Raw genomic sequence first — 25,684 nt, 5'->3', positions numbered from 1 at the left:
TGCTGAGGAACTGAGATAAGTCAGGAAGATTATTTATAAAGCAGTCTTTTGTGGTAGAGGTGATGGTTCTACCATATTTGTAACAAGAAGTTGGCTTTACAGCTTTAGCTATATGGAATATACAGGAGACTAGATAATGATCTGAGATATCATCGCTCTGCTGCAAAATTTCAATGCCACTGACATCAATTCCATGTGACAGTATTAAATCTAGAGTATGATTTCGACAATGAGTAGGTTCTGACACGTGTTGTTTAACACCAATAGAGTTTAGAATGTCTATAAATGCTGATCCCAACGAATATTTTTCATTGTCAACACGGATATTAAAATCACCAGCAATTAGGACTTTATCTGCAGCCTGCACTAACTCAGCAAATCAGCAAAATCAGCAAATTCTTTAATAAAGTCTGTATGGTGCCCTGGTGGCCTGTATACAGTAGCCAGTACAAACATCACAGCGGATTTATCATTAACACTTGTTTCATTGGATAAAGTTATATGAAGCACCACTACTTCGAACAAATTGTACTTGAAACCCGACCTCTGAGAAATACTGAAAATATTGCTATAAATTGTAGCAACACCTCCCTCTTTACCTTTTGGATGCAGTTCATGTTTGTAACAGTAATCTTGGGGTGTAGACTCGTTTAAAGTAATGTAATCATCTGGTTTTAGCCAGGTTTCTGTCAAACAAAGCACATCTAGTTTATGGTCCGTGATCATATTTTTAAAAAGTGCTTTTGTAGAAAGGAATCTAATATTCAATAAGCCAAGCTTTATCATTTGTTTATCTGTATTATATCTGTTTTTTATTTGTTGAACATCAATTAAATTGTTACTCTTACTTTGGATGTTTTCTGTATTTTCTAGTTCAGGGAACAGACAATCTCTATAGTGTGATATCTAGGTGAAGGAGTCTCTATGTGCTGAGAATTAACTGACTTCTGTGACGTGAGGCGGCTAGCAGACGGTCAGTTTAGCCAGTCTGTCTGCTTCCTGACCTGGGACCCAGTTAGTCAAGTACGAACTCTAAGACTATGTGCCATATTTCTAGAGAGAAGAGTGGCACCACCCCAGGAGGGATGAACACCTTCTCTTTTCAACAGGTCAGGTCTGCCCCAAAAACTCTTTCAATTGTCTATGGAACCTATGTTATTCTGCGGGCACCACTTAGACATCCAGCCATTGAGTGACGATAGTCTGCTATGAATCTCAGAGCAACTCATTTATCTTCACATTTAAGGAGAGAACTCTTATAGATCAGTGGTAGGGAGGGACACGTCCACATGTCCAGTAACTACTAAATTTTCCCTAGAAATAATTTAGATCAAACAAATGTCTGTTGTCTGCAGTTATGTCCCCTCCAATGGCAAAATCAAACCTACAACCTTGCTCAATGCTAAAAGAATATTGCTTTGTAAAGTACATAAAATATGGTAAATACTTTAATATGGTACTAGATGTATATTATAAGCCATTCTTAAAGTACATAAATACATAACACAAAATATGGCACTAAATGCAACTCATGGAAATGTGATACTTTGGAAACACTTCTGCATACTAATTTTGAAAGCTGTATATTTTAAACACATTGCTGTACATTAATGAAGGCAATGTTAAAATTATTTTCTATAGTAATCAACAGCATAGCAGGTGAAGCTGAGCATAGTGTTCAAGTTATATTTAAGACAGAATATTTCTTTAAATACTATTTATCCCTAAATTAAATGTATAAGGTTAAAGTACCTTCAAAACAAAAAAATTTGCAGATCAAAAAGACAGAAAAACCAACACAAATGAGTTCATACGATTGTTTAATTATCATAAAACACAGAAATCTCTCCCACAGATACACATTCCCCAGATGCACTTCAAAACCATCTAATAAACATGAGATCTCAACCGTAGAACCGTTTCCACTTCATGACTGCGTTTGGTACATACAAGCCCATTCCTTGGATTTGGACAATGTAACATCTTTCGTTCATGCAGAGTAACTCTCATTAAATCCTGCTCTTCTAGATTTCTTTACTCTAATATTCTGCCTACTGTTCACCACAGTAGGAGCAAAACACGTGACATCAGGTTACAGGAGACGGTGAGAACCACAAGCATCTGTTGCAGTCACTAACCTACAGAACTCGGAGCTGACTCTAGAACAGTTAAAGGGATTCGGGGTGCAACAAATGCTCCGACTGCATGCGAAATGCATCTTTGGAATTTAAAGTAATCTAGAAGTTCACCCCCCACCCACGAAATTAAAATAAATACAATAGTGGCATTTACTCAGCCTCATGTCATTCCAAACCTGTTGTCTCTGTATGGAACAAAAAGATACTTAGCAGAACATCCAAGCTGCTTTTTTCCCACAAAATAAAAGCATTCAGTGACCCAGAGCCAAATAAATGATAGATTATACAAAAATAAAAACACTTCCATCATTAACCCGCCTTAATTTTGTTCCAATCCTGTATGACTTTTTCTGTGAAACAAAATATATTTTATGAAAAATATTTATGTCCACTCAATGGAAGTCAGCAGGGTCTAAAATTGTTTGGACCCCAACGTTCTTCAAAATCATTTACAGATTTGCGACGACATGAGGACAAGTAAAATGACAATTTTCACTTTGGAGAGAAATACCCCTTTAAAAAGACCATGAAATAATTTGAAGCCATACGATTGAATTGTGATGTCAATTTAAATTATGAAATAATTTAAATTAAATCAGCTATGATTTTCAGTTCTTTCAGATTTACATAATATTATAGCATTTACTAATATTTTTAATTAGCTTTTGTTATTATATTTTCAGATTTAATTTAATTTTAAGGTTTTAGTCATTTTATGTGGTTTTGTAATTTTTATTAGTTTCTTAACATTTCCTTTTAGCTTTTATTTATTAATTTATTTAATTTTTTTTTTTTTTTTTTTAAGTAATTTTACTACTTACGGTATTTGAGTTTCACTTATTTTACATCTCTTCATTTTTTTCCATCTAAATAATGATAAATGTCACAAAGCTATCAAATGGCTTCAGAAGATTTGAAATATAGTACACAAGCTCTAAACACGGCATAAAAATAGTCCATGTGACTTATCAGTCACAGTCCCATTCACTTTCATTGCATGGAAAAGAACTGCATGAACATCTCACCAAACTTCTTTTTCCATGAAAGAAAAATGTCCATACAGGATTGGAATGCCATGAGAACCAATAAAATGACTAAACTGAAACTTATGGATGAACTATTCCTTTAAATTCAAAAACAAAAACACAAGCCACTAAAACCGATGCAGTGAGATGCCTGAGTATATCCATCTTAGTGATACAACCAAACTCATCTAAGAGGCTGATATCAGTTTGTTTTGCTGAGCATGAAACAGTATTGATTATTTTGATGGAGGCGGTAGGATGGTCGTTGAGTTTCTAAAAAATGCAGCATACAGTCGATTTGATACGCCTGAGTAAGTTCAGAATAAATCTCAGCACTAGAAACACAAGTGATGGTGAAGACTTGGCTCGAGACGAGGCTAACACACACCTGAGATGAGGACACACATGGATTACAGACTGACATGATGTTCCTGCATCAGCGCAGGTAAATTACAGCCTTCAAACACGTCACAGGAGGGTTTTCTGAGCACAGACCAAGTCTAGTCCTCGTCTAATCCGTTTCTTGGAACCAAGCTCAAACCGTGTCAAGAAAAAAAACGCCTAGTATAGAGTTTAAGACACTAGTCATAGGTCCTGTAAGTCACATTATTGCTTGTGAGGAGTGCATAATCACAAGTCAAGACATCAGAAGTAAAACAAACTCGGTTAAAGGGGATTTCAGAGTCAGTTTCTCACAACAGCTCCTGAAATGTTGTGGCGTTGCATGTGTATATCGATATATGAGAGAGTTGGGTCAAACTAAGCATGCTGAAATATACAATCTGCATCGTTCATGATCATATTCATGTTAAATCGTTTGAAAAATCAGTGGTGCATAAACTGTTGCATTTGATTGTGTAAAACATAAAAGTCATATCAAAAATGTCTTAAAACATTCTTGTGCGAAGTTTTCACAAACGATTTACATAATTTATGTTTCATGAGTGGAATTTGTATTTCTATTATGACACTGAGTTGAGGTCAGAAAAACAGGATTTCAGGTATATTATGAATCGTTTATATTATGAAGGACAAAGTAACTTAAATAAGCAAATGAAAATGATATTAAAATTGTTTATTATGATATTTTTTCAACCGCAAATAAAATCCATCAAGTTAACCACCTTGCATTTACAACACTATCCTTAAAGATAAAACTCTGCCAACATGCACAGAAACTAAAAACAACTCAAAGCAAATTGATTAAATTAAACTTAAAAAAAAGGTGCCAGAAAATCTGATCACTGATTAAAACCATCTTAAGGCCAGTTATTTCATTTCAAAAGAGACTTATCTTGATAAATTACACAACAGTCTCTCAAAACGGTTTCTCATGGTGGTGTAAAATGAAACCGAACAATGAGAAAGTGTTGTCGTGGCCAGCGAGTGATTCCTATATTATATAGGGCTACAAATTTCCTGACAGAAGCAACATGAATCAAACCTTGTATGTTTTCTATGCATCTATGAGATATCAGGTGTGCATGTCTGACGCAGAGCACAACTAAAAATGTTGCAAGCGGCTCCGTTGTGGCCTTGCCTGCTTACACACGCACACAAGCGCACACTCACACACACGGACAACGGTGTTACTGGCTCCATATTTGGGTGTCTCTGACAATCCCATGATGCTGTTCACAGTTTGGCAGCCATGAAATTGATGTGAGGTTTGGTGAGAGGGAACAGCGGCAGACTCCTTTTGAATTCAGTCATATCCTGAACCAATGATGGCTGAAACACAACACAAAGCAACACAATGAGGGATTTGTTCATTTATTTTATTTTTTTTTACGAAAATGAGAGTAGTGCTTGGCCATGGAAAATCACCACAATGAGCACAGCGTTTGAAAGTTAGGGGGCATATAATGTTAATAACAGTAAGAAATATAATTACAGTAAAAACAATATTTTGAAATTACAATTTAATCACTTTTTTAATATTTTGTAAAATGTAATGTATTCCAGTGATAGCAAAACTATTTTCAGCATCAATACACCAGTTTTTAGTGTCACATGATCCTTCAGAATTCATTCTAATGTGTGACTCTGGACCACAAAACCAGTCTTAAGTGTAAATTTTTCGAAATTGAGATGTATACATCACCTGAAAGCTGAATAAATAAGCATTCAATTGATGTATGGTTTGTTAGGATCGGACATTATTTGGCTGAGATGCAACTATTTGAAAATCTGGAATCTGAGGGTGCAAAAAAATCTAAATATTGAGAAAATCGCCTTTAAAGTTGTCCAAATGAATTCTTAGCAATGCATATTACTAATAAAAAAATGACGTTTTGATATATTTACAGTAGTAAATTTACTAAATATCTTCATGGAATAAGATGTTTACTTAATATACTAATGATTTTTGGCATAAAAGAAAAATCTATAATTTTGACCCATACAGTGTATTTTTGGCTATTGCTACAAATATACCCCAGCGACGTAAGACTGGTTTTGTGGTCCAGGGTCACATATGCTCATTTGCAGCTCAAACTCTCTCAATGTTGCATTTTTTTTTTTAAATATAAAAAAATAAGATTATATAATGTATTTAATGTTATTTTTGATCAATTTAATGCATCCTTGCTAAATAAGTATTTTTTATTATTTTTTTTAATCCCACTGAACCCAAACTTTTGAACTGAGGAGTACAATCATCTGACATTTGGATAGTTTTCTTGAATTATTTCCATTGGCAAAAATACATATCACAAACTGTACATACACATCTATGCAGTACCTGAGGAAGTGAGGGGGCAGGAGCCAGATTGACATCATTTTGTGCAGGAAACTCTCCAACCAGTGGACCTGCAGGAAACACATGGTAAAAATAAGTGAATGTGCCCTGCTGCTTCTGTCAGTCCAATCAAAAGGTTTCAACCTTATTGTGCGAGTACTCACAGGAGTCCATCTCTCTAGACAGCACATGCACAGAAACTTTGTGTCTTCTGGGAGCATCAATGGCCAACAAGTCCTGGAAGAGAACAGACATGATGATTAAACCCTATGACAAGATGAGGAACTGAATTTTTTGGAGATCTAAAGATACATTATTAGTGTTTGCAAGGGCAGCATTGTACTGAAAGTCAAATTAAATTAAGCATATAAGATCTACATCTACACAGACTATGTGCTCTGTTTAATAACAAAAAAAAGCAATGTTAATAATACTAAATATTTAATATATTTTTTTAATAGAAATAATAAAAGTAATGAAAATCTCGGTGACACTTTAGTATAGGGACCAACTCTGACTAATAACTAGTTGCTTACTAGCATCCCTTTTTATTAACACATTGGCTGTTTATTACTACTTATAAAAGCACATTCTGCATGACCATATTGTACATGCCTAATCCTACCCAATACCTAAACTTAACTTTACTAATAATCAGCAAATTAGGAGTTTGAGGCAAAAGTCATAATTAACGGTTTATTAATAGCGAGAATTGAACTTTAAAATAAGTGACCAAAATCTCCCTCCAACTTGACAATGTTTAAGCATGTAACTGACAGCAATGGCCTCACTGAAATATTTGCAAATCCTATTGAGGTGTTTTTGCGTGCATTTGCATACTGAATTGTGATTGGTCCATTTATCATGCATCTGCTTTTACAAGGCAAAGACTGTGTACATTGTGTGCAGACTCTCATCCATCATGAAAAGACGTGCGTTTTATGAAAATGTAATTTCCACTGAACCAAAGCCTAAATCCTAACTTTATTTTGCTGCAAGCATGGACAATGTCTTCAGGACATGCAAATCTAGTTATGATTATGCTGCAAGAAACAGCATCTGTTTCAGTGTGTGACAATGTATTCGGATCATTACTAACCCTGTGAAACTGCATAATATGTTCCTTTGTCAATGTCTTCAGGTAAGCCACTTCAATATTATCTAGATCAGACAAGAAAAATCAGTCAATGATTTTAAAACTTCAGATACTTGATGCTAACATGTGTTCATTTAAACAGCTCATCGGTGACTCTCACCCCTGTCGAAGTTGTACTGTTGGGAGATGATTTCTCCCCAGTACTTGGCACATTCGGCCGCCAGCTTCTTGGGTTTGTCGAGACGGCGAATAGCCAGTGCCTGGATGTGTTTCTGAAAAGCTTCCTCTCCCATCTCCTCCACACTCTTCTCCATCGTCTTGAGGAAGGCCTCCACCCGAGACTCCAGGTAGTGAGGAGCTTTTTCAGACTGAATGATGAAACGCAGTCCCTGCACTCCATTGGCTCTGCGGGGGCCGCTGAACACAATGTAACCTGATTGGACAGATACAGAGAAAGTAATAAATGATGTTCTTAAGAGCAGTGGGAGTAAAAGTCTGAACAGAAACACTTGGTCCAATCGTCACACTGATAGACAACAAGAGAGAAAATTGAATTTCCACAGACAACAGAGCATTTCTCCTGAGTGTTTGTTACCCAGCTGTTCTTTAGTGCGTAGCGTGTTGAAGCATGGCTCAGAGATGATTTGACAGAAGAGCTCCAGCAGCATGTTCTCATGGGTGTTCTGCATGTCAGTCTGATAGTAAATCTCGATTCCACAGTTATTATGAACCTCATTCCTCTGCTGGTAAACATACCAACCACCTGATAACCACAGAGAACTGGACTTAAACACAAGAACCATGACAAACACACACAAAACAAACACACAAATATCATAGACCTCAAATTACACACCACAGATTTCAAGTTGAAAACCAGTCTTAATACCATATCATTTTCTTCATTCCTATGAAGATGTATCGATGGAATAACGTACTATACAATGTATTAAAACCCCCCACACTATGTGAATATACATGTAAAACAAACATTTTTCTTAACTTCACAGAATTAAAAAAGAAAAAAAAAAAGTGGTCACAAACTGGTATGAAAGTTTAAGTTTTGTTTTAGACTCTGAAAGAACTTTCATTATTACAGTCAGTAAAGTCAGTAATTTTAGGATTATGATTTAGGATGCATTAAATTGATCAAAATGGACGTCAAAATATTTTTTCAAAAACTGGTTTTCTGTTCTCGGAAGGATCACGTGACACTGAAGACTGGAGTAATGATGCTGAAAATTTAGTTTTGCATCACAGGAATATTACAATTTAAAATCTTTTCCAACAGAAAAAATAATTTTAAACTAATATTTCAATACATTTCTGTTTTTACTGTATTTTTGATCAAATAAATGCAGCCTCGGTAAAAACTTTCAGGTACACAAAATTAACCAACCCCAAACTTTTGAACAGTGGTGTATAATGTATGTGTGGATACAGAGCTCAAAGTTGGAAAAAAGATGAAGGAAAGACTGTTTAAGTCCAGCTCAAATGTTGCATAGGTGTTTGTGGTGCTAAGCACTTACCGTCAGGAACCTGCACTTCCCTGTACCGAATGAGCTGACTCGGCAGGAGGGGTTTAGTGTGAGCGTGCTCAATGAGAGTGTCCTCCAACATTTGCATCATGCCCAGAGCAGACTGGAGACAACAGAAAGACAGACAGTTAGACAGACTGCACTACTCATATTACATAACACGATCTTGAAAGCAAAATCTAACGTTACGTTTCGTCAACGTGTGAGCCAATTCAATGAATTAACAACTTACAAAAGAAGAACAAAATTCAGAGATTCATCAAGCATACACCAAAACATACAGTAGACAACAGTACGGTTCATTTATTTTAACAGGAATAGTTTCAACCTGCCTGGAGACAGACCTGCCTTTTCTGTATGTCATCAAGGAAAAATGCTTTTCATACAAACCTGTTTGGTGATGTTGCCATGCAGCAGAACTTCAATGTGTAACCGTGACAACAGCTGCGGTATGAACGCCTTCAGACGAGCCAACGTCACATCTGAGAAACACAGTCACAAGCATGAACACACATGCAGGAGACCACTGCGCTCGCTTTAACAGAACAATGAAATAGCGTCGCACCATCCAGAGCGTCTCGGAGCTCGTCTTTGGTCCAGGCCACCTCAGTCATGAGCAGCCGCAGGTAATACATGGCGTGCTGGTGAGGCTGCTCAGCGCGGAAGTTATTCAGAGACCTCATGTACTAAAAAATACAAGTTTCATTTAGATCACACAGTTACAGAGCACATTTTCTCATGGACATGGATCAGAAAATGGCAAATGACTGAATAGCAGGCATAAATCTACAGATATTTCTGCTAATGATGCATCAATTTCAGCAACTGAAAAAAAAATCATTCGGCATTTCCAATGTGCAAATACAGCTTGTAATTACCCTTAGGAAAGCTATTTAATGTCCAAATCTCATTAGTTATCTAGAAAAAAAAAGCAACTCTAGAGACAAGCATGCATTGTATTAGAAAAGTATAATATTTTTACTTAATCTGTTAGTGATGTCTTCATTATTTAATGTGTTTGAATAAACGGTGGCTGTAATAACTTTCATGACAGATTTAAGTGTTTGTGTGACAAATTGGAGTAGAAACAATTTTATTAAAAAGGTATTGCACAATTTTAAAAGTACAACTGTTATGCGGGTTAATTATTAAATAAACTTTTGGTTTCGCCTAAATGGAAAAACTTTAATTTTGGTTTAGGTGTAAAACATGGTGAAATGTGTTAAGAGAAGCTGAACGCTAATTAGCCAAAATAAATTACAAGTGAACTACTTTGGAAATCTACAGAGAATCCTGAGAGCATAAATGTGTGCCAATAATCGCGTCATCTGTTATTGTAAAAGTATCTTAAAGAGTGTTTGTGCTTCTCACCGCTTCCTTAATGATATCAAAGCGCTTTTCATCGATCTCAAACGTGGCCATTTTCTCGATGATCTTCTTCAGCAGGATGTGTTGTTTGTCATTATAACCCTTGACAGACAGCTGACACACAAAGATACATTGAATATTTATGAGAATGTGTGACGAGCAAAAAGAGCTCAAGCAATGACTTCCATTATTCATTGCATTTCTTTACTTTTGTGAGATTTGTTAGAATGGCAGACAAACATAACAAAATTCAGCACAGACGCATTGAGATACTGCAGAACAGACTAAAAACAACATTTTCATTATACATTTTCAAAGGTTTCATCTTCAGAAAACCATTAATGCAGTGCATTTAGCTTGTGATGAATGCGTGTGTGCGCAAGCAGTAAGGAGTAAGTGAATCAGACAGCATGTTACGAGCAGCCCAGCTTTGCCACGTCACCCCAACATCAGTCAGCCTGTTTACATCTGCTATTAACAACCATCTCGACTGTGATGGATCAAATGGGATCAGTGCTCAGATTTTGGTTCTGGAAACGTATACCAATTACTACATATGTAAATTAAACATTATCTAATTAAACATTTAAACATGACATTCAGAAAACTTGTAACAAAACTAACGAAAAAAAATAGCTACACTTTAAGAGACTACACATAATTTGTTTTTGCGATTAGAGCAGTATTTATTTGGCACAAAAAAATTTAATTAAATAAAAAAAATCTAAATTTGTCTGTACAAGTTTAATGCGGTCACCCTAACTGAACACCACAAATACAATGGGAATAATGGGATTCCTCTGAACAGCAGTAAACGCTTGGACTAGTCTGGATGGAAGTCTCAAAAAATAAAATAAAAAAATAAAACCCCAGCGTTAGTTGATTAGATTGACAGTGCCTTAACTCAACCATCACAAACAAACTTTACATTAAAAACATTCCTTTGAAGAAGCCAAACATGCCAACATTAACTACTGCTTTAAGATACAGCCCAAAAGATGTGGAAAATGTGTTTAAAATGGTCCATTACTTTATTTTCATAAGATTTGGGTGGACACAAGTAAGGGTCCCTAGGTTTAAACTCTGACGACTGGTCACAAAAAAACATGGACAGTTGAGTTTACTGACATTTAAACGTGGTGCATCTAGACAAATGCCCATTTCAAAGTGCAAGTGAAAAAAAAAAAAAGAAATTAAAATAAAGAGCTACAGCAAAGGGAATTAACTCCAGCTTTAGTCGGTTCTTTTAAATGCATATAAAAGAGAATTGAAATATAGCACAAGTCATATGGACTTGTAAGGAGTTTTGTCATTTTGTGCTTGACATGCATTTACTCTTTTACTGTTCTGTTCTTTTGGGCGTGTATCTTTAAAATAACCTAAACCCAACATAAAATACAATAACCCTTAATGGTTTCAAAATACTCTAGTTGACTGACCAGACAGACATTTTGAAGGTATAGCATCCCATTACTCTGCAGAAAGCAGCAGAATTTAACAGACAAGCGACCCTGCACACTCATAAGCCTCAAGCTCCGCCCTTCACCCAATGCCCCACCCCTTTCAAAGGGGGGAGGGGCTAATTACCATACTTACAAGGATGGCATTCATTCCTGAGGCTATGCCATAGACCAACCCTGCCAGGCGGGCTGCATATGTATACTCTCTCAAATCATCCTTCAACAACCTGAGAAACAGGTAAGTCATGTTGCAGTGCAGTGGGTCTGCATATAGGTAGCGACTAGCAGGATGGGAAAAAAGAAAAAAGGGGGGAAAAAAATAAAGACCAAATGGAGTGATATTTGTATGGAAGGGTCATGACAAGACAAAAGGAAACGGGTTGAGAGGGACCACAGACAGAGTATGAATATGCAGCCTCAGCTCCGGCGACAATCTAAAGCTACTCTACTTCTACATCCGGAAAAACAACACTGAAAGACTGAGAAGAGCTTTTAGCTGTGTAAAGGCCATAAACAAAGCTACATTTGGGGTTACAACCGCAAGGACAGCAACCACTGGCAGTCATTTGTTTGTGTGTGAAGTTGGACTGTTGTCCTCACAGGAGGAGCATGTTGGGAAACAGCGGCATGGGGGAATATTAGGATACTTACATACATCCCATAGACGGTATTTTGAAGGTCATAGCTCAGGCCGGCTAGCTCGGCTGCATATGCATACTCGTTCAGGGAATCCTTGAGCAGCTCAAGGTACAAATATGCCATGTTACAATGCAACGGGTCCACGTACGCAAACGGGCTGTGGAAAAAACGCATGTGATAAACCCGGTCACTTGTAACTTTAGTACGAAGGGTCGATCTCTGAAAAATGTAATTGTAGTTTCTTAATGGTTTTGAGTAGTTAAAAGGGAATTTAACAGGATAAAAAAATAAATCAGTATTTCTATAACTTTAAAAGTGAGCTTAGTTGGTCTACAGCAAAACAGTCTGACACTTCACCACTGCTGGAAGAAGAAAAAAAAAAAACAAAAAAAACAAAAACAAAGTATCACTAAAACCTGTAAACTAGTATAACATTTTTCAGGTGAATCTCATGATGTCAAAACATGTCCAGATCATCTCACACAAACCAAATTTTATTTTTATTATATTTTCATTATATCTGCGAATTATATTTCAAAGATTTTTACAAAAAAATCTTATTTTAAAAAAACCCTTCTACCGATTATTAATATTATGGAAAATATGAATAAACAAATAGACAAATCACCACTATGTACAGTTTTTATGCTGAACATACCTGAAAAACTCAAAGTTTAAACAAGCCTTGGGTAGGAAAAACTTGTCATCTTGTTTGAACCAAATTTTGCTCATTGCCGTGTCCTAAAAAGAAAAAAAAAAAAAAAAAAGATTCAGGAAGAAAGAAAAGCCAACATTTTAGAGACTTTCAGCAATTCATGTAAAATGACTAATGACTTATACAAAATTGTTTTAAGCACAACACACCTTTATCAAAGTGGGGACAGATGGGGAATCCTTTTCTAAAGGATAAATCTCAAAGTTTGTTGGGATGAATTCATTCTTCATTGGCAGTTTGAACTTTCCATTGAGGTCTGCATTTTGCCATTTCTGAAACAAAAGAAAAAAGGAAACAATTTTTATTCATTTATTTTATATATATATATATTTTTTTTTTTTTTTTTACAGTAAACCAAAGTTAAAATGAGTCTGCTAGAGTAGTGTTTATATCTTTCTACAAAAATCAAACTGACTTGCGTACTTCACAGCTCAGCACAAGGCTAGTCCCCTTTGATCAAATATACATTGCTCATAATACATGGATCGTCCCTACACCATTTTAGTTATCTGTCTGGACCATTTAATAGTAGTCTAAATTCTGAATGAAAATGAAGATAAGGTTTGTGCGCATACTCTGAACAGAAAAGAACAAAAAAAATCAATCAAAGATGACCAAAACAAAATGCGTCTCACCTTAATAGCATCATCAGTAATAGCTTCCTGTTTGTACTGCGTCCCATACCACTCCTCAGTCCGGTCTGTCTGCCCTTCAAACGATTTAGAGACAACAGCAACCCTAAAAGAAAAAAAGTGAAGCCAAAAGAATTGTAAGATCACTGCACCAGACACAGCATGACACAGTCCATTTCTCACAACTCCCTTGGGGAAAAGGGGCCATGCAATTTTGCTTTTATCAGATCTCTGCCTCAGTAAATAGATTGGGAATTATGGTCATTACATCAATCAAAGGTTCGAGTTTCCCGGAGCTTCTCAATCTGCTGTGCAGGGCTTTAGATCAATGCACCATTTCTGGACAATTTAGACCGTCGACGATCAATAGAGAACTTTTGGAACAATGACGTGCTATTCTGGACTCCCCTGCATCAATCAACTACATAAGAGCCCAGAATAGGTTCTGTCTAAAAACCTGAACACTCTTTCCAGTAGTAGTCTAAAACACAAGGTTACCAGCAGGATACAGCAGTTCCAGACCATTCGCCACCGCCTGATGCTTAGTGCACACAAAAACGGCAAGTGATTTCTCAATCTGGCAAGCTTTAATTTAATTGGTGCTACACAATTTCCAGCACTGAGATCACAGATTTTTTATTCAGTCCTACTGGAAAAAGTGGAAGTGTTGTTTAGAAGGTACTTTCTTTCTACAGTGTACACCTCTGAGGAAGAACTACTTGGTGGATTTGGCAACGTTCATGAAAAATCAGGATACAAGATCAAAATGTCATTTCATATTCTGATAAACCCACTGCTAAATGTCACAATAACTGTGCTTGGTCATTTTAAATATGGTACAGATGGTATCTAGCTGTCTAAGTTGGCAGTTCTTGGCCAGAAAAGGCTAGATCACATTTTCACAGATAGCCAGAAGTCTGGCTATGTGAGACTTTGGTCATCTAGTGTTACAGAGATCTTAGCAAGGTCAGCGGTTTAGCCTATCAGACAAGAAGAGGTGTGACAAGCAGTAAATTACCAGATCTGAAGGCAAAGTCTTGATCTTGATCTGAACAGTTTGGAAATACTAAGACAAAATGAAATACAGCAACCCCACAAGTTCCTCCATCCCAAAAACAACACGAGAGTAGCAATGGTTGAGATGCAGTTCAAACACAGACAAACGCTCTTTTAAAGCTGGAAAGGAAATTGAATTTGAAAGGCTTTGTCACATTGGTGAGAATCTGAATTGGGATTCTTTCAAACACAGCAAGATGATCCAGTTTAAAAAAAAAAAAAAGCCTTCAAAAACAGATGAAGAATAGGCAATCTGAGCCCAGTTTGGCCCTGAGCAGCAATATATTAAAGAAGCTGATATTTGCTTTGCACGGGTTCAAATATGAAGCTCCTTCAGTAGGTCTTTGAAGAGAGCAACCAATGGCTATAAGTCGGTGTTAAACTAATCTCATCCCGAGGGGACACTAGTAAATATCTTTCAGATCGATCCACAACAACAATTTCATCAGGGGTAACAACAAATGACAGTGTTTTGGGTTAATATATGGGACTAGCAATTTGAACAAACCGCAAACCACCACCAATATTAAAATAATCCAGAATACTTTTCCACAGGTTACATATACACACTAGGGATGTGCATCTCCATAACGAAGGCTGATGCGATACACATCTTGATGCACAGTTGATGATACAATACATCAGGGGTCACAAAGTTCGGTCCTGGAGGGCCGGTGTCCTGCAGAGTTTAGCTTTATCCCTAATCAAATACACCTGAAGCAGCTAATCAAGGTCTTACTAGGTATACTTGAAACTTCCAGGCAAGCGTGTTGAGGCAAGTTTGAGCTAAACCCTGCAGGACACCGGCCCTCCAGGATCAAGTTTAATGACCACTGCAGTACATTAAAGATACATATAAAGCAGCTACCAATGTGATGCGATTCGATTCACCCCATTACAATGCAGTGCGATCTGATTTCAATTTGATTCAACAATGCGATTCAATGCAATGAAAAAAAAAGAAAAGATGCTATGCAATTCAATATGGTATAGATAGTTTGCTTTTATTTCTTTGGTTAATTATAATTATTATTATTTGGTAGAATGCAGCTCTACACCTCTGCCATGTTATATTTATATACTATGTGACTCTCAGAACACGCCTCAGTCTCCTTTGTGTTGCGATACGTCATTCGCATAGCAGCAGTGGTGATGAGAGAAAGCGCTTGAGAAACAGTTTAGAGAGGAGAAATCAATCTACATTTAAAATATTGGTCACTTCTAAAAAGTATAGCGCATCTACCAATAATATATACAAGTCATTGCTTTTTACCAATGCAAATGTTAGAAAATGCATTGCAATACAAATACCAACTTGTATTTGACGCACACTTAAATCGATGCATCATATCATTAACTTTTATGCCTATGCATAATGCACCAATGCAAATCAGTGAATCTTACTAATCCCCAATACACACACTTATGTGCATGTTACAAAAGTGAAAGACCACCTTGCGTGTGCGCGCTCACCTGACATTCTCTGGTCTCAGTTTATCAAGCACCATCTCGATCAAGTCTGGCCTGAACTCCTCCAGCAAGTATTCAGCAGCTAAGACTTCCTCCAACGGATAGTACTGACACAGACAGAAATGGGTATTATATTCAGAAATATATCTTTTGCTCTCAAAGAATATCTGATCTTTTCATAGCCTTTGAAAGCTTTTCAGTGTTAAAATGTATAGTGTATTAAATATATTTTATAGCATTATAATACAATACAATGCACTCAACCTTACATTTCAAAAGGTGACAAATAAACCAGAAGCAATATACACAGTGATTAACATCATTCTTGACTGATTGCTTTAAACCATCAAAAGTTCACAAAATTAGTGTAGAAAAATGCAAAACAACCATTTGTATTTAATTCTCAAGCTAAGTTACACAATACTGATTAACTGGTATAATAACGCATACTGTTCCAAACACTATTTTTGAAGTAGACAGAATGGAGTACACAAACACAAAATAATTAAAATTAAACATTGGCTATGATCTCCTGACAAAACACCGAGCAGCACCCCGATGACACAAGCAACTGTAACCATGGTGACAACCTTTTAAAGTCTTTCATGAGAGACACCTACATGCAGTAGTCCAACCACTTTAGATGTGTATCCACGAGGACGTTCCTTATCCTTAAATCTGAAAGCCACAGTGTTCAGATCCTGCAAAAACAAAATTTAGACACAAATCAGTGATGTCCTAACCACCAAGTCTCATTGTAGCACTGTATGAAAATTCACCTGCTGTTTATCATGGAAGACGATAGTTTAATATTCACAAACCCTAGTCTATTTCATGATTGATTCAGCGTACAGCTCTAATTTTGATTTATTCTCCCAAATGTTGCCGAATTCCATGACTTTCTGGGTTACACAGTGAATTCCATTTTTTTCTGACTGGAATTCATAAATCTTTCCACGTTTTCTGCATTGCAGGATTCTACTTTAACAAGCATGTTTTTACCTTACACTCCTGAAAGACCCACTCTTGAGGGCCCTCTGTCCGCAGCTTCTGAATATACTGGAACATGTGGAAGATGATATCCTCGACATGCACTGGAGACACAGGAAATATAGCTCAAGCCATCAAAAACATACTGGTCGCACCAAAACACACACAAAAACACTCCAGGTCCTTACACAGCCCTTCTTCTGTCAAGTCCACATTAATAATGAAGAACATGAATCCTCTGGCTCCTTCTTTCTGGCCTCCGACTAGCGTGTTCACCCATCCTGAGAAGAGACAGAGTGCATCCATGAATCCATGGACACAATGCATGGTTGAGATCTAAAATATGGATCCTTATATTTTACCTTTAAGTCTAAATCACAAATTATGTAAAATTTTTCGCACGTTTTATCATCTGGCCATTCAAAGAAAAAGCTACCTTTCCTGACAAACTCTCTCACCTTTAGCTTTGAGCTCAGACAGAAGACTCCCTGGACCCTCATGTCCAATCAGATGGCCCAGATAATGACCTGGATTTGATTTGTAGTACTTCTGCAGGTCTGGGATAGGGAAGGTCACATACAAGTTTCTAATGTCCTTGATAGGCACGACTTTATAAAATTGCTGTGGGAGGGGAAAGAAAAATTGGCAATTGAATCAGACAATAAGAAAAACACAGCAGCAGAGAACATTGCTTAAAAGAAAAGGAAATTATGTGTTGCATACTTGGGTTTAATGCAGTAGAATTAGTCATTCACAAATTCAATGGTCATTAACTGTTTTACACTACTGTTGGGGTTCAGTAAAAAAAAAAAAATCATTTTTATGTGTCAAAAATGCATTAAACCGATCAAAAATGAAAGTAAAAACATTTAATATTACATTTTAACTGCTGTTTTTTTAACATTATATTCAACAAAGATTCCTGAAAAATGTTAAGCAGCACAGCGGTTTTCAACAATGATAGAAATAAAAAAAAAAAGTTTCTTGAGTGCCAAATCACCACATCAGAATGATTTCTGAAGGATCATGTAACACTGAAGACTGAAAAACCATTTTAAAACCTTAAAATGTATAGAAAACAGTTCTTTCGATTATAATATTTCACGATATTACCATATTCTTTTTTTAAATAAATGCACCTTTGCTCAGCAGAAAACACTCTTTTGAAAAACATTCAATCTTACGGACCTCAAACTTTGAACAGTAGTTTATAATACCAAAAGTTCAGTTCTGATAAAGCATTTCCATTAGACAAGGAGCAGGTGTAGGATTCAAGACGCATGACTGGGGTTTAGATCTTACCCTCAGGTGTTCTTCCTGGAAAGGGTGTGATGGGAATTCTGGGAGAGGGACATTCTTGTTCTCAACCGCTCCAAAAAGGTTCACCACCATAGATGTCAAATCATCCAGCGACTCTGAAAAAATGTGAGTGTGTTAAACTCAAACTGAAACCTTCATCTCTGCACCCTTCAGAATACATACTAGTCTGTGCAAAAACAGACTATGAATCATTCAACAGAATGACAAACAAGGCAGATTTTATAAAAGATTCAGCATCAGACCGAAACCCAAGTGAGAAATCTTCCGTGCCTTGAATGGACCTCACAGATCATTGCGTTTACTGTTAGCTACATTTACGTACGAATAACTGAGCCCATTTTTTGCAGATTTGTGCATTTACTTTTTTTTTTTTTTTTTAAAACAGAGTGACCAGGAAAAGCTTGCAGATTGAAAAATGGAAATGGTCTTCATCCACTAGCAAGTGTAAAATGTAAGAAATCAAATTAAGGTTGGTTTATGTCGCCGATGACTGACCTCTGCCCAGCACACACAATCCCATAAGGTTGGAGGAATAGTAGGTGGAGTGAAACTTGAGCAGCTCCTTGCGGATATCAATGCCCTGTTGAGATGGCCTTGTCTCAAGGGTTAACTTATTGCCTTAAAAAGACAAATCACAAAAAACAAATTATTGGACAACAACCAGCACTGATTAGAACAAAGGAGAGTCAATAAGCACTTCACATTCAATGCAACTTTATATTCACAGAGCTCACATATGGATACAGACCTACCACAATTAAATGGTGATGAAGAAACATTTGGAAAAAGTGACATTCTGTCATGCAAATAACAGTTGAACATGTTAACTTTTGCTACAAAAAAACCTTTAACATAAATCTGTTGGAGTGCATTTTATTTTTTGAATGCACATCTGTTTTTCTCTAAATGGTTCTGGTTAACATGAGGGTAAATGACAGAACAAATCACTTTTTTCAAGTGCAAGCAAGCCTTATATAACTCAAGGCCGCCACCATCTGGCTATTCTGGGCAGAGATAAATCTTCTCAAAGAAGATTAGGCTAAATTGATCTAGACATTATCCTCTAGCTTTCTACTGTCCTTCACTGAGAATGAAGTATAGATAACATTTACAGCACCGCATGATGGGAAAAAGGCATGTTCCAAAAGATCTTAGGTCCAAAAACAGAGATAATGGGAATGTATCTACATGAAAGATTAAATCATACGTGAAGCATTTCCATACCAGTGCCAAACTTGCTAAAAGGATGTTTAGGGTTCCCAGTGGCTTTCTCCAACTGAAACAGCCGCCATGCGTCATTCATGAGGTTCTTCTCATGTTCTGAATCCACTGCGTTCACCTCTCGGTCCTTACAGCTCTCATCAAACAGTGGACAGAGAAAGAACTGGGCAAATCTATGAAACAAAATCAGCCAAACACCATTTAATGCACTGTTTAGATAAAGTTTGTTTGAACAATCACTGTCAGCCTACAGCTGCAGAACACTACTTGTTCCTGCTAAAAGTCATTTGCATAAATAAAATCTGAAATTAAAAGCATGCAAATTGACATGAAGCGCAACTGCCATGCAAATTAAATGTACACAATGAGTGGAACGCTGCTGTAAGTGAAATGGTGATCTGCACTGTTTACTATAAATATGAAAGGGACAAAACACCTAAAATATGGAATAAGGTCAAAATATTTATTTAAAAAACAAAAAAAAAAACACCATCCTTTCACAGCCTTTACGAGTTGCCATAATCCCACTATAATCTGACATTAAAAAGGACAAATGGCAAGATTAAGTGTGCCTACAAACTAGAGTTTAAGATGCATCAAAGCTCAAATGAATCCAATGACTTATGCATTACAAAGCATGCAATGCAGTTTGCAGAAGTGACATTTTGCATTGCAAACCACTGTTAGGAATATTAACTTTTGCTACACAACTCATTTACATATACATCTGCTGACCAATGAGAATTTTATCGAGGCGGGTACAGGTGTGCTTTAAGAAATCCAATTTGCTACATGTCCGATAGATTTCCAATGGTCGCTGATGTCTGATTGCCTCAGCTTTTTCCAACACCCTCAAAATGCATCCTACACATTCCTACCTGTCAAACACTCACTAAGTGTTTTCTAGAGTCATGGCCCAGTTTTTGGAGATTAATCATGAATCATTCAAATGTTTCAATGAGCAGGTGGTGTTCTGGGTCACAGAAGCAGATGGGCTCTGGGGGAAACTCTTCTCTCTATATCCCAGCAACCCGATTCCTCCTGGACATGTAACTCCACACCGAAAGGCATCGTGACACCTGAAGGTCTAAACCCTGTTCACCTTTTCATAAGTTCAAACAGTGCACACGTCACTCTTCAGCATCTAAAACAGACCAGCATTCCAGATGGCTCTTTAATAATTCACCAATTGCTCTTTTTTTGTGGCACGACTCGGCTCAGCACGGTTCAGAGTGGCACGGCACGGCTCAGTTCGCGTTTCCACTGCAGTTTAGTACCACTTTAGAGTGGGTGTGATTATTCACGTGTCGTTATAGTCATGCTGCCTCTACTGCCATGACTCCTGAAAAACTTTTTAATTCCGTGTCGCTCCATTACGCTCTCGGACCCGCTCCTCGGCTATCAACAAGAGGACAGTCTATACTTCCTCAACAGACAACAAAACAGACATTTTTTGGCTGTTAAAAGAAAGGTGCGCTCATTCAAAACAGTCACGTTTGATCCTTCGCTGGCTGTGCTGATTTAAATCTAGCGGGTCTGTTGTGTCTTGTGCCGCAAGTTAATTTTCTCCGGCCAATCAGTGATCAGCAGAGTTTACACCTCACGTTTTGGTAATGGTACGGTTCGCTTAGAACCTCGGCTGAGGTGGTACTAAAAAAAGCACCAGGTACTGTACCCAGTGGAAAACCCCCAAAAGTGAGCCATACTGAACCGTACTGTGCCGTACCACGCAGTGCAAATGTGCCATTGGACTCATTTACCTGTCCAAAGCCCCTTGTAGATGCTCATGGGATACATCAAAATAGTAATTGGTGTGCTCTCCACTGGTGAAGGCATTGGAGCTGCCAGCGTGCTCACTCAAAAACTGGCTGTACTCATTCTCTTTGGGGTACTTCTCGGTTCCCAAAAACAGCATGTGCTCACAGAAGTGGGCCAGTCCTGAAATGTTCTCGGGATCTGACAAAGAACCTGCAGGATAGTAAGAGGAGAAAAGCAGATTAAGAAGTGCAAGAAAATTCTGATAGCTTGCACTCTAACACAAAAAGAGTGCTTGACAAACTTGTAAATCGAGCTGACTTCACTGGATGACGACAGGTTCAGGCATATTCAAGATCCTTATGCTTTAATCCTTAGTTACACAAAGGTCTGCATGAAGGTTTGCTACAGTATTAAAGACATAAGAACACTTAAACAACCAGCTCTACCATAATATATTAGTCAGACAGATAGGTCTCCAAGTCTTTGAAGCAAGGGTTCTCAACTCCAGCCCTCGAGGCCCACTTTCCTGCAGAGTTTAGCTCCAACCTTAATCAAACTCACCTGCCTGTTTCTTTCTAGTGATCCTGGAGGAAATGCTTGCAAAACCAAGTTACTCAATTCAATAGGACAATTTACATTAGAATCAGTATTTCAACTCAAACTCTGTTGAAAATTAATGCATTTTCAAAAAACAAATTAATGCTACACAAGCAGAATAAATTTGCACAAATCCCTTGTAAAACATTGTAACATTGAAATAATTAAACTAATTATTTTTGTTTTTCATTAATAAGGGCCACTAAATAGCATTGTGTCACTGTTTAAATGACTGAATCAGTTTGTTGAGCCGGTCCTTTGGTCCTTGTTATATTTGAAAACTAATTGGAATAGTGTTCAGCATAAACAAAGCATTAGAAAAGAAAAGAAAAACAACCTCAATGAATTCAAATTTGCTTATCAAAACAAAAGGCTCTTTTAAACTGTAATAAGCGAGTATTAAAGAAACACAATGACATTTTTATATCTAATCCACATCTCTACTTACACAATTTCATTTAATGGACTTTTTTTTTTTTTTTTAACTTTTGCTTTATCAAGTGATTGGGTTGTTGAAAGCTGCACTTTCGGGCATTAGTTAAGCCCACCCATAAGTCTGTGCTGACACACTGAGCGGCGCTCCAGCTGCAATTCAAATTAATTGTTTAAAAAGTTATTATTTTTTTTAAATAAAGGGCTGAAAAGATTCAATGTAACACAAGAAAGTCTTCAATGACTTGTACAGAGTGGTCTGTTCAGAAACGAAATTATTGAAAACTCTCGTGGGCTTTGAGTTTCTCTCTGCAACAAAAGACATAAAACCAGGACAAGGGCAGCCGCCAAGGTCTGGACTATTAAAAGTTGCTTTTTGTGAAGTGGAAAGCTACAGAGACACAGACAGAGGCAACCCAATCAATTCAGTTAAAATATAGTTATTGATGGCCAATAATGACGATGACCTTCAGGTTAGTAATAAATAGCCTGCATTAAAATAGAATGGATCAGAAAGCAGTAAGTAGAGAGATATATATGCAGCAAACAAGAAAGTCATCTCTTTCTGTATACCTATGTGGACATCCAGTGCAGCTGATGATTTGTCAGTGGTGGGGTCACTGATGAGAACGGCTTTCAGCCCATTTGTAAACTCAAGTCCTCGATACTCCCGTTTGTCTTCTGGAGAACGAATGATATCGCTCACCACCCTCTTTACAGCCGGATCGCTCATTCTGGCGGACAGAGTTGCAACACGTCTGGATAAACAAAAGACAAAGTTAAGAGGCCAGGCATTATCAAACAAACTCTTTATGAATTACTTCCTGTATCGAGAAATTTCAAAAGGGCAAACAGACTCCATGTCAAGTTAATTTCACAATCAGTCAGACATACAGAAACCATTTAGATCAGAATGTGAATTAAAATGTAATTTAGTTGTTCTTAAATGTTACACTTTCATTAAAATTAGGCTCAGTCCGTTAAATTAGTTTAAGTGCTAGATTTAGTTTGAAAGTATTACATTAGCCTAACTTTTTGTACTTTAAGCGTCCGTTTAGTCTATTAGCTTACTTGAAACTTAAGTTGTTGAGACTAAACTTGCACTTGAACTGAACCACTAATGTAGCTACATCAAGTGCAAATTTAGTCTCAGTTTAAGCGAAATTGTGTCTTGGTTGAAGTATACATTTGGACTGTTTAGTTTAAAAATAAATGGAGATTAGGTTTTACATTGTGTCACGTTACTTTAGTGTAAGTGATTTAGTTATGCGTATGTTAAGTTTAAGTCTAACGTTAACTTAAATTTAAACAGTCCATTCGGCTTTCAGCGTTTCCGTGGGGCTTTAAGTTTTAAACGGACTTACTGTTGAGTTATATAAAAACCAACGAGAAATTCAACAGACTCAAACATTTTTAGAATTTAAACAAAAGATATGTTGAAACATTATGAAATATTGTGTCATGAGCTAAAGCTACCGCGCGCGACAGCAAAACACGAGACCGCCGCCAGAGAACCGGGCCGCCGCTGAACGAACACAAAAAACAAAACATATATTTGACACTTACCTAATAGTTCGAACGAAAACAGTGGATAATATCATAAAATCGGAAGATAACTCGCTGTAAAGGCCCACCGGTTAACACATTTCTGCATACTTCAGTACTGGAAAACAAAACTCTGCCGAAGCCGTCAGGACGCCATGATTTCTGCAGACAAAACCAATCAATCTCAGATCAGCCGCAGGCCGCTTTCACGCGCCGTTGATTAATTTACATTTAATATGAGTTATAAACCATTACATACATGTATACACGCATGTGGAACATATATTGCTATGGAAAATATCTGAAATACCCATTTGTTTCCTTGAAGCGGTTGGAATTGCTTAGTCACGCCTTGCCGACGATTGACGTTACGAAACAGGCCACACCCACATCCAGGTTTAGTCGCGAGCACGTTGAGTATTTAAAGAGACCTCTGATTTAAGCGTCCAAGCTGTCCATCTCTCTCTCTCTCTCGTTATGATTTGCTAGTGACATAATCTTAAAACTCTTACTGATCTAATCCTTTATTGATTTATTCTTTTGTAATAGGGTAGATATGATGGTTAAACGTATATGTTAAAGGGAAAGTGTGTTGTTCTGTAACTGGTCACAATTTCTTTTGTTTGTCATAATTTTTAATCACAGATCGCTTCAATTCTAAAATGGGTTGACAAGAATGTCATGCTGCACATCTTTCTGGCTGCTGTCATCGCTTGACACTTAATGTCAACTAGACAACAACGACCTCAGACAAGAACAAGAACATCACTATATGCAAAAACTGCTCTTAAAACAAAAGATCAGTTAAAGATAGTTTTCAGGTTTCTATTTGTGTTATTTTGGTGCATCTGGAAAATGTACGGAGTTAGAGAAAGCACACAGACTTTGTTCAGTACAGATTATGATGTACAACATTATACAATTATGCATACAAAAAAATAAGATAACAGAAAAAAAGAACAAGAAAAAAATATAAAATAAAATAAAAAGTGGCAGGGAAAATAATATAAAAAAAATTATAAAATATATAAAAATCTTTAAATATATATACAAAAAGCAAAATAATATAAAATATAAAAATAATCATATAAGAATAAAAATAAGTGTACAAAAGGGTGGTTATTGAATTACTATCCCTGACAGACAAAATGCACTGAATATTAATTGCATCTGCTTGTTATTTTTGGCTTTAACAACATGTTTTGTTTTCAAGTAGGCTACATGACAAACAATTGAACAAAATGTTCTGCAAGATCTAAAGATGCAGTTAGGAGCTGGGAGCTTGATTTGTTCTTAAACAGATTCTGGATTAAAAATAAGCAGTATTTAATACTCTACAACAATTTCACCATGACAAATAAGCACAGAAACATGTCACAGAGGTCATGTCAGCTGTTTGGGAGATTAGCAGAGCCAGAATAAAGAAGCAGGGCTGAATTTGTGGTGATTTTATGCACAGATTTCTTGTTTACAACTTGAAAATAAATTGCTACAACAGCTGTTCCATCAGAAAAACCCGTTAAAGCCTTTTTGTTTGAAGAGAAATAGTAAAACGCCACCTATGTGCATGGTTTAAGAATCATAGCTGTGAATTTTCCGCCTTGCGCTCGTCCTGTAGGTGGCTCGCCGTGATCGTATAGTGGTTAGTACTCTGCGTTGTGGCCGCAGCAACCCCGGTTCGAATCCGGGTCACGGCAGTTTTTTTGTGCAGTAATTTCCAGAATTCATTATTACAGATTCTGAGTAATTACACAGCCAAATTAAAACGGTTACAGAATGACTCTCAAATAGCCACGACCGATTAATAAAACCGACCCGTATGAACGTCGACGTAGTCACGTTGTGGATGCGTCAGCGTCGTTTTGACGTCGCACACGAAGCCATGTAATTTTGATCACTTCCACTAGGTGGTGATATTACAATTGTTAAAAATATGAATCATAC

The 25,684-nt window shown here is 36.9% G+C and overlaps 1 protein-coding gene and 1 non-coding gene across 4 annotated transcripts; one reads left to right on the top strand and one right to left on the bottom strand.

The window, feature by feature from the left end:
* Window positions 1-1,803: 1,803 nt before the first annotated feature.
* On the bottom strand, window positions 1,804-24,188 carry ide (insulin-degrading enzyme). Of its 3 annotated transcripts, none has more exons than XM_058795570.1 (26): window positions 24,051-24,188; window positions 23,762-23,902; window positions 22,769-22,953; window positions 21,169-21,376; window positions 19,412-19,581; window positions 18,683-18,805; window positions 18,170-18,282; window positions 17,326-17,488; window positions 17,056-17,148; window positions 16,880-16,971; window positions 16,498-16,578; window positions 15,881-15,984; window positions 13,355-13,457; window positions 12,869-12,991; window positions 12,663-12,745; window positions 12,017-12,161; window positions 9,909-10,019; window positions 9,103-9,223; window positions 8,928-9,019; window positions 8,529-8,640; window positions 7,595-7,762; window positions 7,160-7,432; window positions 7,003-7,064; window positions 6,068-6,140; window positions 5,907-5,974; window positions 1,804-4,894 (listed from the first exon to the last, which is right to left on the bottom strand). In XM_058795570.1, exons 2-26 carry the CDS (start codon window positions 23,794-23,796, stop codon window positions 4,799-4,801), a joined length of 2,997 nt encoding a protein of 998 aa, XP_058651553.1. In that variant the 5' UTR covers window positions 23,797-23,902; window positions 24,051-24,188; the 3' UTR covers window positions 1,804-4,798. The 3 variants fall into 3 exon arrangements, with proteins under 3 accessions (XP_058651553.1, XP_058651554.1, XP_058651555.1); XM_058795571.1 differs by lacking the exon at window positions 12,017-12,161 and adding an exon at window positions 11,502-11,646; XM_058795572.1 differs by having other exon boundaries at window positions 24,000-24,108.
* A 1,177-nt stretch (window positions 24,189-25,365) lies between these two features.
* On the top strand, window positions 25,366-25,437 carry trnah-gug (transfer RNA histidin (anticodon GUG)). The gene has a single exon. It is a non-coding gene; the product is annotated as a tRNA-His (tRNA).
* The last annotated feature ends 247 nt before the right edge of the window (window positions 25,438-25,684 follow it).

Source organism: Onychostoma macrolepis, chromosome 13, assembly GCF_012432095.1.
Source record: "Onychostoma macrolepis isolate SWU-2019 chromosome 13, ASM1243209v1, whole genome shotgun sequence".
Classification (NCBI taxonomy): Eukaryota; Metazoa; Chordata; class Actinopteri; order Cypriniformes; family Cyprinidae; genus Onychostoma; species Onychostoma macrolepis.
The sequence above is the reverse complement of the archived record's forward strand: the minus strand, read 5'-3'. Positions and strand labels throughout refer to the sequence as shown.